General features: G+C 49.2%; 1 protein-coding gene across 2 annotated transcripts in view; it reads right to left on the bottom strand.

Annotated features, from left to right (window-relative positions):
• Positions 1 to 200: 200 nt before the first annotated feature.
• The window catches only part of plxnb3 (plexin B3), a 43944-nt gene continuing 31613 nt past the window's right edge, over positions 201 to 12531 (bottom strand). Inside the window, exons 8-35 of one of the 2 annotated variants that reach the window (XM_084679962.1) lie at positions 12196 to 12304; positions 11997 to 12105; positions 11745 to 11873; positions 11439 to 11555; positions 11247 to 11337; positions 10968 to 11137; positions 10714 to 10865; positions 10434 to 10539; positions 10069 to 10202; positions 9784 to 9960; positions 9390 to 9558; positions 9000 to 9236; positions 8504 to 8662; positions 8247 to 8398; positions 7381 to 7481; positions 7055 to 7272; positions 6590 to 6835; positions 6359 to 6505; positions 5924 to 6083; positions 5553 to 5656; positions 5352 to 5451; positions 5014 to 5183; positions 4737 to 4897; positions 4291 to 4438; positions 4038 to 4102; positions 3877 to 3952; positions 3682 to 3756; positions 201 to 3577 (exon numbers count right to left, since the gene is read on the bottom strand). In XM_084679962.1, coding sequence (XP_084536088.1) covers positions 3473 to 3577; positions 3682 to 3756; positions 3877 to 3952; positions 4038 to 4102; positions 4291 to 4438; positions 4737 to 4897; positions 5014 to 5183; positions 5352 to 5451; positions 5553 to 5656; positions 5924 to 6083; positions 6359 to 6505; positions 6590 to 6835; positions 7055 to 7272; positions 7381 to 7481; positions 8247 to 8398; positions 8504 to 8662; positions 9000 to 9236; positions 9390 to 9558; positions 9784 to 9960; positions 10069 to 10202; positions 10434 to 10539; positions 10714 to 10865; positions 10968 to 11137; positions 11247 to 11337; positions 11439 to 11555; positions 11745 to 11873; positions 11997 to 12105; positions 12196 to 12304 — 3887 coding nt within the window. In that variant the 3' untranslated portion in view covers positions 201 to 3472. The remainder of the gene's footprint in view (positions 3578 to 3681; positions 3757 to 3876; positions 3953 to 4037; positions 4103 to 4290; positions 4439 to 4736; positions 4898 to 5013; positions 5184 to 5351; positions 5452 to 5552; positions 5657 to 5923; positions 6084 to 6358; positions 6506 to 6589; positions 6836 to 7054; positions 7273 to 7380; positions 7482 to 8246; positions 8399 to 8503; positions 8663 to 8999; positions 9237 to 9389; positions 9559 to 9783; positions 9961 to 10068; positions 10203 to 10433; positions 10540 to 10713; positions 10866 to 10967; positions 11138 to 11246; positions 11338 to 11438; positions 11556 to 11744; positions 11874 to 11996; positions 12106 to 12195; positions 12305 to 12531) is intronic. The other variant, XM_084679963.1, reaches the window with a different exon arrangement.

Raw genomic sequence — 12531 nt, 5'->3', positions numbered from 1 at the left:
CTAAAATGGGATCTGATAGATTAATGTTTTTGTTTCTTGGTTGAGGACAGTATTTTTTAATACAGGAAAATTGTATTTAATTTGTGAATATGGGAACATCTTATGTGCCATATTCTACTCTGCTTCCATATAAAAAGACAATTAAACGGCACTGATTAACACGTCATACAATACACATTAGACACCCTTCAGAGACAAACCAATGTTAAAATTATAACTTTATTTTCCCCATACAAATGTTCATACTGATTAATTGCTCATTTTTGCTCCAGAGTATCTTTAACAATAAAGAACAATTCCGCCAAAGTTTAGAGAGTGAAGAACCAATGACATATTTACAGGCACATATACACATTTGTTAGCAAACTATACACAATACAGATAGAAAAGAGCTTATTTCAAATGTAAGGCTAGCTTCCAGCCCTCTTCAGAACTCCCAAATTTCCATCTTACAAACCACTGCAATGCTCTATCAACTTATTCCCTTGTATAAAAATGAATACATTTGCATTTGAGCATTGTTTACTGTAACTCTGTCCATTGATTTTCTCTATCGTTTTTTCCGACAGAGATCATCCCATTAGAATATAAGATGTGCTCCGATTTGCCGAAGGCTTGGGGCCTAACACCATGGTAATGAACACTATTCTTAATCTCCATGGTTGATCACCCAGCCCGGAATAGAAGGATTACAAAACTGTACAAGTGGCATTGCAGGGTCAGACAAGAACCTGACCCAACACAAACAAGGGCCTAGTTTCACTGAACAGCTATCAGTCATACACTTTTCAGTCCCAAGTGTTTGTTTTTCGTTGTGTTTTAGTCTGCAGTTTCAGTTTCATGCGGGTCTCGCAAACATGCTGCATGAGCTCCTGTAGCCTCCTCTCTCCACACGCATGTGCTCTGATCAAAAAGCATTCAAAAACAGGCGTTCGTAAACATAGGCCTACTGTACAATCAGCCAGCAAAATCACACGCATGCAAAACTTACTCTAATAACTACAGGCCAAATACAATCTTAGAAATAGGCTAACAAACAGAAGCAGCATACGTACACACACAGGAAGACAACATTCATAGCGGTTCAGACTAGCATGGTAGCTCTGGTGAAATATTATTGAACCTGAGGTGTAAAATACTGCCTCAGTAGAATCAGATTGAGACATCAGATACAAGGATATAAATACATGAATAAATAAATGTGATGCCTTATTATCAACACATTGTTGCTGATGATGCATTACTTATGTAATTAGAATAATGATCTCTTTTCAGTGTTTTATAAGGTGACTGGTGGGCTACTTAGAACAGACAAAGTATGTCCACAGGTAGGAGTACAGTAAAAACAGGCTTGTCCGTTAACCTTGCTCAACATACACAGTCCGTCAGTCAGTAAGACAACATGGCGTATCACTACTGGACAGTGTCAGGGGGAATCCAGTAGATGTCACCTAAAACAAACAGGGTGATCTAAAACTAAAAGGAAACTCCAGAAAGGAAGACAAAGTGCCAGACATGGGGTAAAAGCAATAGGTTAAGATAATAACGATTCCACGATAACTACTACACAAAACTTGACAACACCCCCCCCCCCCCGTCGCCCCCCCTCATGAATGCTCAAAAGGATCTCTATATACAGGACATGATTGGCATCTATGAATCTCAGGCCTACAGCATGTCACACTGTACAACTCTTAAGACTCAGTAATTGCTGTGTTGTGGGATGTTTATTAATTATAGCAGCACTGAGGCTGCTGGCCAGAAGGGGCAGCTACCAAAAAGGGAGGAGATGATTATTTAAGTTTCAACCCCAGAGCTCTATGCTTCACTATACACTCGCATTCGATTGGACCAGTGGTAACATTATGATGGGGATCCAACCAGCCAATCAGAGAGATGGCTTAGGACAGAGCCTTTGAGATCTGAGATGCCTGGGCCCAACATATGCTACACCTTGTTGAACACCTTCCTGGTCTGTCAACCTGTACAAGGTCAACAGCTGTTGGTCAGAAAAACACAGTGCTTATGGACAAGTCAAACATGTCACCTGGTGGTAGTCATTCAGAACAAGTTAGAAGGCACATTGGGTTGGTAGCTGTTAGGTATAAATAACAAGAACTATTTACACTTAATAAGTTAGTTTCTATACAGTCTCTTCCACATCTTGCCTTGCCCTCAATCAACACAACTGGATCTCAAATCATTGTTTGTCCTTTTTCAGTTACAATATCTGTCGAACTCTTCAATTCACCCTACACACACACACAGACACACCTTTGACGATTCCTGACATTGCCTGTTGGAATTCAGCTCCCACCCCCTCCCTGTTTGTTTCAGAATATTATTGCTAAGCAAGCTACCGTTAGAAAACTATTATTTGGCCTAAACACATCAACTGTTAGTTTGGTTTAGTTTGATTATAAATCAAGGAGAAGGAGACTCCCTAAGACCCAGTAAGGTTTTAAAAACTAGCTTTCCAGAATGGTTGAAAATTAAAACACCAAAATATGTGGATAGGTGTTATGCATCATGAGTATTTTGTGACAGACAGATTTACACAGTAAACACTTTGGCACTTTAGAGCTATACAAAAATGAAAATATACGATGTGTAATGGACTTTGCAACAGCAAGACATGTTTTTTTGCCATAAAAACACAAGACAAAAGATGGAATCATTATATAAAGAAACATTTCAGCAGTTTTTCCTGATATTTCCAGACCTGACCTGTTCTATGCACATGTTCATAGTGCTTGGATGATATAGGTGCTTGTTGATTCAGAAAATCTATAAGACCCCAGGAGGTCTGGGACTTGTAGTCCATGACAATGTTGCTACTGCTCAACTTGACCAGATTGTCTCCATCACAGACCTACAACTCTTCTTCTATGGTTTCTACCACAGCATCAGGTTATTGCAGTCAACCTCACTTCACTCACATCCACTTATTGCCCTGTGAATAAAGAAGACAGCCCAGGCTGAATGATCTAACCTAGATTAATTCACATTTCACATATGGCATCAGAGAAGCATGCATACATACTATAGACATACACACTAACAAACACACCAAAGTTGCACCCATTCCCAAAATACATACTTTCAAAGGAACATTTTCCCCTGGGTTGTTTTATATCCACAAATCTTACAACTTTTGATAGGCTTCCCATCATAGGCCTTAAGCCAGAGATGGAATTCCTCTACATACTTCTCCTCCAGCTCCCCAGGATGGTCGGCCAATCACCATTGTCTAGTGCCAAGAGGAAGGGGTTCAGATTGGTAGGCAAAGAGAAAGACAGGATTGGTTGAAGATGTCTCCAGTGTTTGGTTGTGTGCTTATCGAGTTGGAGATGATGTCGTTCTACAGGCAGAGGTTTGGAGTAGCTAGATGACTAGCACTCATAGAAGCTGCCCTCCCTCTGTCTGTCAAAGACAGGTTAGGGGTCAAAGGTTGAAAGGTTGGAGGGGGGGGTCACAGGTCTGTGACCTTGTTCTCCACCAGGGCGGCGACCTGCTGCAGACGGTAGGCCAGCTGCATCTTCTGGCCTGCTGCATCCTCCTCCAAAGACATGATGATCTGAGAAAACACAAACTCATGTTTTTCCCCCCTGATTCTTATATCGTATGGGGTTGTAAATGTGTGTGTGAGACAGAGAGAGAGTAAGTGTATGTGTGTAGTACCTGGTCATAGTACTTGTTGATGTACTTGTAGAGCTCGTGCAAAGCTACAAGACTGTTCATCTCTGAGGCAAAGCTCTAGATACACAACAAAAAGAGACAGAGAGATGAGAGAGAGCGTGGAGCAGGTGGGTGGAGAGAGAGAGAGATGGAAACGTGTCTGTTCATTGGCCTGAAAGCATGAGATCCCACACTCACCCCAGACAGCTCAGTGAGGGTGGAGTTCATCTCCTGATAGCAGCCTGACGCAGCGCTGTGGATGTCACTGTAGTACCTGGAACACAAAACAGAAAACACACAGTTAGAATCCCACATGCAGTACTGTACACGCCCAGACAAACATGCATCTCGTGTCTCACCTCTCCACCAGCTGTTTGTATCTAGGGATCTCCCTGGCGTACAGCAGTTTGTTGACAGGAGAATCCTGGAAGGAGAGATGAAGGACACAACCACTCACTCTATCATCATCATCATACTACTGTGATTATGGGTACAAATCTTATCTAATCCATATGGCCTAGCATAGCCAAAGGATCAAGTTCTCTGTACTGGGCAACTCCCCCCCCGGTCAGATGTGGTACGGCCCGCCCAGTGTTGTGGCGATTTACTGACCCGTCCCACTTTATGCTCAGAGGTGGTGCAGGAGTCGATGAAGGTCTGAGCGATGACGGAGAGCACGGCATCCACGCTGTCCGTCACCTGGACGTCAAACACGAACTGGGGGTTCTTCAAGATGTTCACCCAGAAACGCAGGGGCAGGCTGGGGAGCAGCAGGAGGGAGTTAGGGGAGAGTCGTGGATATTACATCCAAATGTCCGTGGTTGACAAATAAGCATATAACAGTTCCAAGACTATTGTACTGACTACGGCTGATGTGGTATGAAAACCACAATGGAAACAAGTTGTATAACTTTTTTGTATCATCCTAAATATATTGTGTATATACTTAAATAAAGGTATGTGCTTTCAATTCAGTCAATTAATTGATCGAGCATTGACCCAACCAGCCAATAAACCATGTCACGGTAGATGTATTGGTCTGATGGCTGTGCGCAGACCTGTTGGTCTTCCAGATGTGCACGGTCTCTGGGTCGTCTATTCCGTGTTTCTCCGCCATGTCGTCCAGGAAATCGAAGAAGAAGCGCACGGCGATGGGCGGAGGTCTCTTGGTGTTGAGGATCGCCACAAACACGTCGTCCACAAACTTCTGCAGAGTTCCCTGGAGAGCAGCAAGAACGCAACACACACACACACACCTTAGCACAAAGATGAATACTGAACCTGCACCAATGCCCAGTAGGTGGTACCTCTATACGTGTGTGTGTGTGTGTATACCTTCATAGAGAGCAGGCGTGTCAGGTAGATCTCAGGGATGGCCTTGGCTCTCTCCCTCTCCCTCATGCTGCTCTTCCTGTGCTTGGGGATGTCGGGGTCCTCGCTGGACTTGACCAGGTGCCACAGCCTGAGTCCCTCCTCCTCCTCCCCCCCCTCCAGCATGGGGGTTTCTACGGAAGCACCAGAGGGACACACACTTTACACGCTAAAACGCACCAAAGCAGGAACTATGTACTAACAGTTTATATACATCTTTAGTCATATGTCGACCGATGAACACAGGAGAGACAGGAGGTTCAGTTGAACAAGAGCGGGGTGCAGAGAAGAGGTTTATAAACCTGTGGTGTTCTTACTCTCTCCGGTCTGGTAGACCTGACTGACTCCCAGCCCCACGGAGCTGGAGCGGGGAATCAAGGCCACAGTCGCCCCGTCTGGCACCTGAGGAGAGGGGAGGGGAGGAAAAAAGAGGAGAGGGTTATTAGAGTGTTGCAATGTGTATAGTTGTGTGTGTGTGTGTTGTAGTTTGTCACGGGCTTAACCTTGTAGTGCTGCAGTGTGTTGATTTTCTTCCAACGTCCCTGGACAATGGCTGTGACGTCCTCGTCGGACAGCGTGAGGTGGCCTGCCTGCCCAGACCGCCATTCTGTCAACAAGGAAACATGACGTACTCGACTTAGTTCACCCTCTTAAATCTGACTCGTGTGATTTAAATGTGTTCAGGCTCCTGTGTGTGTCAGCATCCTGTTGTGCTCACATCTGTTTGTGAATGTGTGTCCAGGTTTGTGTATATGTGTGTGTGTGTCCAGGTTTGTGTGTGTGTGAATGTGTGTCCAGGTTTGTGTATATGTGTGTGTGTGTCCAGGTTTGTGTGTGTGTGTATGTGTGTCCAGGTTTGTGTGTGTGTGTGTACCCAGGTCCAGGGAGTCTGCAGCAGGCCTCTGAGAGAAGGGGGCTCCTCGATAGATCTGGTCCAGGATCTTGTCCTTCACCTGGGTGATGGTGTCTGTGTCCAGAACCTTGACTGGACATGGCTGCACCTCCACACCACTCTTAACCAACACAGTCAGGGTCTGAGGAGAGGAGGAGAGGATGGAGGGAGGGAGGAGGAAGGGAGGGAGGTCATGAGGAGAGAAAGAGGGGGTCATGTCAGAGGCTGCAGAAGGTAATACAGTATGAGCCGGCATCGTTGGGATGAAGGTGTCACGGAAAGATATTGGCCGAAGACACCACTACACACCATAAGGGCCGTCAAATACTTCAGGTAAATCGAGGCCTGACAGTGGAGCTGTAGGAAGCTATATGACCCTGCAGGCTGAAGATGCTAGTGTAGTCTGGTGCTACGTACCACAGAGCAGTAGTCGATGTCCTCCCTCAGCAGGTGGCTGTCGTTGAGGGTGCGTTTGGCCTTCCCCGTCACGGCGTCCACCGGCCCCTTGTCCACCTGGTACTTGATGGCTCTGTACAGCATGTACAGGGGCTCCCCTGCCACCTCCTACGGGGGGGGGGGTGGCAGGTTAGAGAACAGGGCCGCACACACACACACACACACAGTGCCGGAGTGTTTCAGCGACAGTACCTTGAGGAAGGAGTAGAGACAGATGGACATCCAGTTGGTCAGCATCTTCTCCACCACGGTCTCGGTTCTCCTCAGCATGAGTTTGGGGTTCTTGACCACGTACTGCTGGGTCAGATCTCCCAGCAGGCACTTCATGACGTCGGTGAAATACTCGAGCTTGTCGTGCAGCGCCATGGTCAGCAGGGACGCCACGTAGCCCCGGTCCCTCTGGGAGAAGTTCTGCTGGGCCTCGAGGGTGTGGATGAACTGGACACACAGAAACAGGTCGGGTTGACACCACCGCAGGTTTCAAGACTCCAACCCAAAAAGTAAAGTGCCCTAAAAACATGTGAAGGAGGAGCACGAGGAGAAAGCTTTCTCATCGTACCCTGATGAGAAAGGTGAAAATAAAGGAGGAGGAGGAGGAAGAGAAAGAGAGAGGGGGGGAAAAAGCGAGGAAGAGGCTTGATGGTCTGCCAGTCTCACCCGGATGAGGAAGAGTCGGTTGTTGAGCAGGTTGTTGAGCTGGGCCAGGCCCTGCTCCACGGTCTGCCTGCGGGACTCGGGCAGGTCCAGGTGCTGGCTGAGCGGCGCCCCACGCTGCCCTGGGAAGAAGACGCGCTCGGCGTACGTCTTGTAGTCCAGCAGAGGGATGCCAGGGCCGCCCACGTCACTGCTCAGGTCCATCATCTCTGTCATCAGGTCTGGGGCCGCAGGGGGGACACAGCTCATGTCAACGGTGCTCCAGGAGAGGAGAAGGACAAGTCCTGCTTTAGGTGCTCTCCGTAGTGAGGACTGTGAGTGTGTGTTACCTGTGAACTCCCTCCTACACTGGTCCCCCACGTTGATCTCCAGAGTCTCCAGTTGCAGCAGAACCTTCTTGTAGTCTCTCAGAGCCTGCTTACTCTTCCTTCTGCAGGGACATGGACACAAACACAGCAGTTAGAACATGGACACAAACACAGCAGTTAGAACATGGACACAAACACAGCAGTTAGAACATGGACACAAACACAGCAGTTAGAACATGGACACAAACACAGCAGTTAGAACATGGACACAAACACAGCAGTTAGAACATGGACACAAACACAGCAGTTAGAACATGGACACAAACACAGCAGTTAGAACATGGACACAAACACAGCAGTTAGAACATGGACACAAACACAGCAGTTAGAACATGGACACAAACACAGCAGTTAAAACATGGACACAAACACAGCAGTTAGAACAAGGACACAAACACAGCAGTTAGAACATGGACACAAACACAGCAGTTAGAACATGGACACAAACACAGCAGTTAAAACATGGACACAAACACAGCAGTTAGAACATGGACACAAACACAGCAGTTAGAACATGGACACAAACACAGCAGTTAAAACATGGACACAAACACAGCAGTTAGAACAAGGACACAAACACAGCAGTTAGAACATGGACACAAACACAGCAGTTGGCTGGACAGGTCCGTGACACAACACAACAGGAAGTTCAACAACGTGGTTGATGGTTTATTGTTGCATTAAAAGCCAAAAACCCCTTTCTAAACAGCCTTTCTATACCATTTTATGAGGTGTTAATGTCAAAGGGTTAGAGCAGGTTGCCCTATATATATATATATATGAGTGACGAGGATGATAAAGAGCAGTATTGGCACAAACACGCTGACCTGTACATGAGGATGATGACCAGCACCACCAGGACCACCACAGCAGCGCCGGCTGCGAGGCCCACTTGGGCGGCCAGAGGGACAGGAGGCAGGAGGGGGTCGGTGTCGTACTGCACCATCCCCAGGTCCACATCCAGCTTCCCCATCACCACCTGGGGACAAGGAGCCCGGGGGTCACACTGGGTACACGCGTCTGTGGACTGCAGACTTCACTAGCTTGGATGCGTGTGTGTGTGCGCGCGTGTGTGTGTACTGACCCGTAGCCTGGGCAGGTCGGAGTTGTCCAGGCTGTAAGGTTGAATCTCTGGTGGTTCACAGTAGAGGTGTGTGCTGTCCAGGGTCTTCACCTCACAGTCCTGGTCTCCCAGTCTGGCCACCACCTCCTCTCTGGTCATGGCCTTGGTCAGGTCCTTACCCTGGGGCAGACACACACACACACACACACACACGCCATTAACACATGTAATACATTTACATTTAGTCATTTAGCAGACGCTCTTATCCAGAGCGACATCCAGTAAGTACAGGGACATTCCCCCGAGGCAAGTAGGGTGAAGTGCCTTGCCCAAGGACACAATGTCATTTGGCACAGCGGGGAATCGATCCGGCAAAATTCTGATTAGTAGCCCGACTCCCTCACTGCTCAGCCATCTGACTCCCGTACTAGAAGCAGCAGCTCAGTATCTGGTCTTGTGGTTGAGGTGTGTCTCATGCTCGAAGCAGGATCAGGCTGCTGCCTGGCTGCCCACCCACCTCCACAGCGATGACGCCCCCGGGTTTGAAGCGGTAGGGCGTGTCTGGGCTCTCGGTGTTCAGGATGTAGATCTCAGGGTTGGGGTAGTAGGTGAACGCCCTCCCCTTGATGCTCTCAAAGTCCACGTAGACGTTGTCCAGCTGGAACCACAGCCCCCGGACCTTGAAGTTGCCGGGGATACGAGGGGTCACACAGGTCATCTCCTCTGACGACACCACGATGCAGCGCTCTTGCTTCTGAGAGGGAGGGGGGGGGGGGGGGGTATGGAGTTAGTCTCACCTTCACAGATAAACAAACAAACAAACGTCCATTATCATGACGAGCTTGAGGCCCCAGAGCGGCGGATGTGTGTTCAGGCTAAACACACTGTGTTTAGTACTGTGCTGTACCTTGGGCAGGGTGCTGTTGAACATCATCTGGTGGTTTTTGGCAGACAGCTGAGCCAATCTCCTTCTTCTCCTTACCAGCAAGTTCTCCACTGGCTCCACCCACACCAATATCATTGGCTGCTGCACCACATCCAAGTTCTGGCCCGTCACCTTGATCGCTCGCCCCCCCCTGGAGAGTAGGACGTGAGAGAAGGTAATAGGTGAACTTGTGTTGTTGTGGACACAAAGGCCAGAGTCAAAAGTAAAGTTGAAATCCAATGTTGGATTCTACATGCTATGTGTTGAGCTCCGACCAGAAAACTGGGACTGTATGGGCAGGTGACAATGCTGTGTGTGTGTGTGTGTGTGTGTGTGTGTGTGTGTGTGTGGACAAAGCAGGGCTGGTTCAGCTTACTCATAAAAGCTTTCAGAGGGCGTGGCGTCACTGATGACAGGGTTGTCAAGGTAACGGAAGACAGCGTTCGGCACGGCCCTTTCGGCTTTTCCAAACATCACCTTCACCGCCCTCTCACCTGTCTGGTTGGCGGGGCTGGTCCGACACACCAGCTGGGTGTCGTTCACCTGCTCGACACTGGAAGAGAGGAGGGGAGGAGGATGAACTTCCAGATGTAAGAGAGGAGGGTAAGAGGGATGGAGTGGTTTGAGAGACAGGAGGTGTATGTCTGGATGTGGTCCCTACATGCAGGGCTGTAGGCCCACGTAAGCCTTCAGGTCGCTGGTCTGTCCTGTCAGCAACCGGCTACCCTGGACGGTCACTGTGGTTCCTCCTGCTAGCGGCCCTTTGTCAGGGAGTATGTTCTTCAGCTGGGGGTTCTGACGCACACACACACACACACACACACACACACACACACACACACACACACACACACACACGTGTTAGGATACACTCAGCTAGAAGGACCTTAATTAACATAGTACTGCTACATTTATCTGGCAAAGGAGGGAAAGGCGCAATCAATGATGACAGGCGTAATCCACGCCATAAGTTGAATACCCGCATTGCTTTTCACTGTGATGAGGTGTGTGTGTGTGCAGTCCCACCTGGTAGGTGAAGGTCTGCAGTGACGTGCCCGGCTCAGACTGTCCCACGGTGACGATGACGGGTCCTTCTTTCTCCTGAGCGCTGGGCTGCAGCTCACACACGATCCTGCCAGACACAGGGCCAGCGTCAGAGACAACAATCCACACCCCGAGAGAGAGAGAGAGAGAGCAGGGAGAGAGAGAGAGAGAGAGCAGGGAGAGAGAGAGCAGGGAGAGAGAGAGAGAGTGAGAGCAGGGAGAGAGCAGGGAGAGGGGTAGAGGAGGAGGAGGAGGGCCGTACCTGGTGGAGATGAGGTAGGCCTGGTGCTGGGGGATGCAGCGGACCCCCGCCACACTGACCCCGTCCACAACATCCTGGTGCTTGACCCCCAGGTTAGAGCCCTGGATGGTCACTAGGATACCCCCCTCCACAGGGCCAGTCAGCGGCAGCACCTGGACACACACACACACACACACGGTAGGATACGTTCAGATACAAGGCTCTCAATGCACAGAGCTGCATTTAGCGGGCACACACGGTGTTGCTGGCGTTACCTGTGTGATCTGCGGTGGGGGGCAGGTCAGAGTGGGGGCGGAGCTGCAGGAGAGGTTGTAGACACAGCTGGGGGTCTCTGCCCCCCCACACCACACACATCCGTACTCCTGTGGAACCGCCCTGCACTGGCTGCAGTCGGACTGGCCCGCGGAGCAGTCGTACAGCTTCACTGGAAACACACACACAATGTGTTGTCATGTAGCAGGAACACTCACACACACACACGGCAGTGTGTGGGAGAAGGCTTTGAGTGGAGCAGGACAGGGGCTTGGGCTTACGTCTCAGGCTGGGGGTGGAGTCCACACGCAGGGAGCCCTTCCTCAGGAAGATGGGAGCAGAGTACTCAAGCTGTTTGACTTGGTACTGGAACTGGGCAAGGACACACACATACACACATGTTAGGGTCAGCTTCAGAATTAGAGTTAGCTATTATGTAGGGACTGTGTGTGTGTGTGTGCGCATCAGGTTACCTGGTGAGGGGAGCAGGTGAAGATGTATGTGTTTGGATCTTGGCTCTTCTCCAGAGTGGCCGACAGGTTGAACTCCAACCCTTCTACGACCACCACACACGCGTAGTCCTGTTCATCCTACACACACACACACACACACACACGGCAATTTTGAGCGGCTTGGGCAAAGCTAAATATAGAAGCATAAAAATGGCCAGAACGTCCATTTTAGCTTTTGAACTGACTATGGGATTCATTCAAAGTCAATTTTAGAGGAGAATGTTCTCATCCATATTCCCTAGATCCCTCCAGAACCTAAAGCCCCACCTGGAACAGTCCCAGGTTCCTCCCCAGCAGGCCCAGCGGGATGGGGAAGCCCATGGGCACCAGGGGAGAGCCCCGGAGGGACCACACACACGGACACGCCTCCGGACCCCGTTGCACAGACAGCACCTCCTAGTGGCAGACGAGGGAATCATGTGAAAATGACGCACTTTATCATTCATGTCTTTTGATGTGCAACTTGTCTTTTTCATAAAGTGTAAATGAAACCATTGAAATGGCTGAATAGAGCCTCACCATAGCATTGTGTATGATGTGCTGTGTGGGGCAGGTATGGTTGTGTGTGCACAGCTGGTCCAGCGCGCACCAGTTACAGGGCCAGCGACTGGCCACGCACGCCATGCACCTGCAACACAGGGACCGGTGTCACTCCCAGACAACACACAGGCTCAAAGCTGGCTTTCCATTTGTGTGTGTGTGTGTGTGTGTGGCTTACGGGGAGGTGGTGTTGAGCTGTCCCACAGCCTTGCAGTCGTAGAAGGTCATGTCGGTGTGAGAGACGGTCACCTGACCGAACATCAGCGACACTCGTAAGGTCACATGATCTACAACGGGGAAAAGAACATGAAGACATGGACATAGCAAGCTACTAAGGGGTGGTTCTTCACAGGCAGACAGACCCCATCTCAGAGGGCTTCTGCTTTGAAAGTCAACACACAAGAACTCGAGAGCCTGTATGACATGAGACTTCAACCAAGGCAGTGCTTTAATGCTTAAACGAACCATATCATCAGAAGGCTTAACACTTGTTTTAAGGTTTACATTAGGCATA

This window comes from Hypomesus nipponensis, chromosome 18 (assembly GCF_054491055.1).
Source record: "Hypomesus nipponensis isolate SF chromosome 18, ASM5449105v1, whole genome shotgun sequence".
Taxonomy (NCBI): Eukaryota; Metazoa; Chordata; class Actinopteri; order Osmeriformes; family Osmeridae; genus Hypomesus; species Hypomesus nipponensis.
Note: the sequence above shows the minus strand (reverse complement) of the source record. Positions and strands in the feature narration are given on the sequence as shown.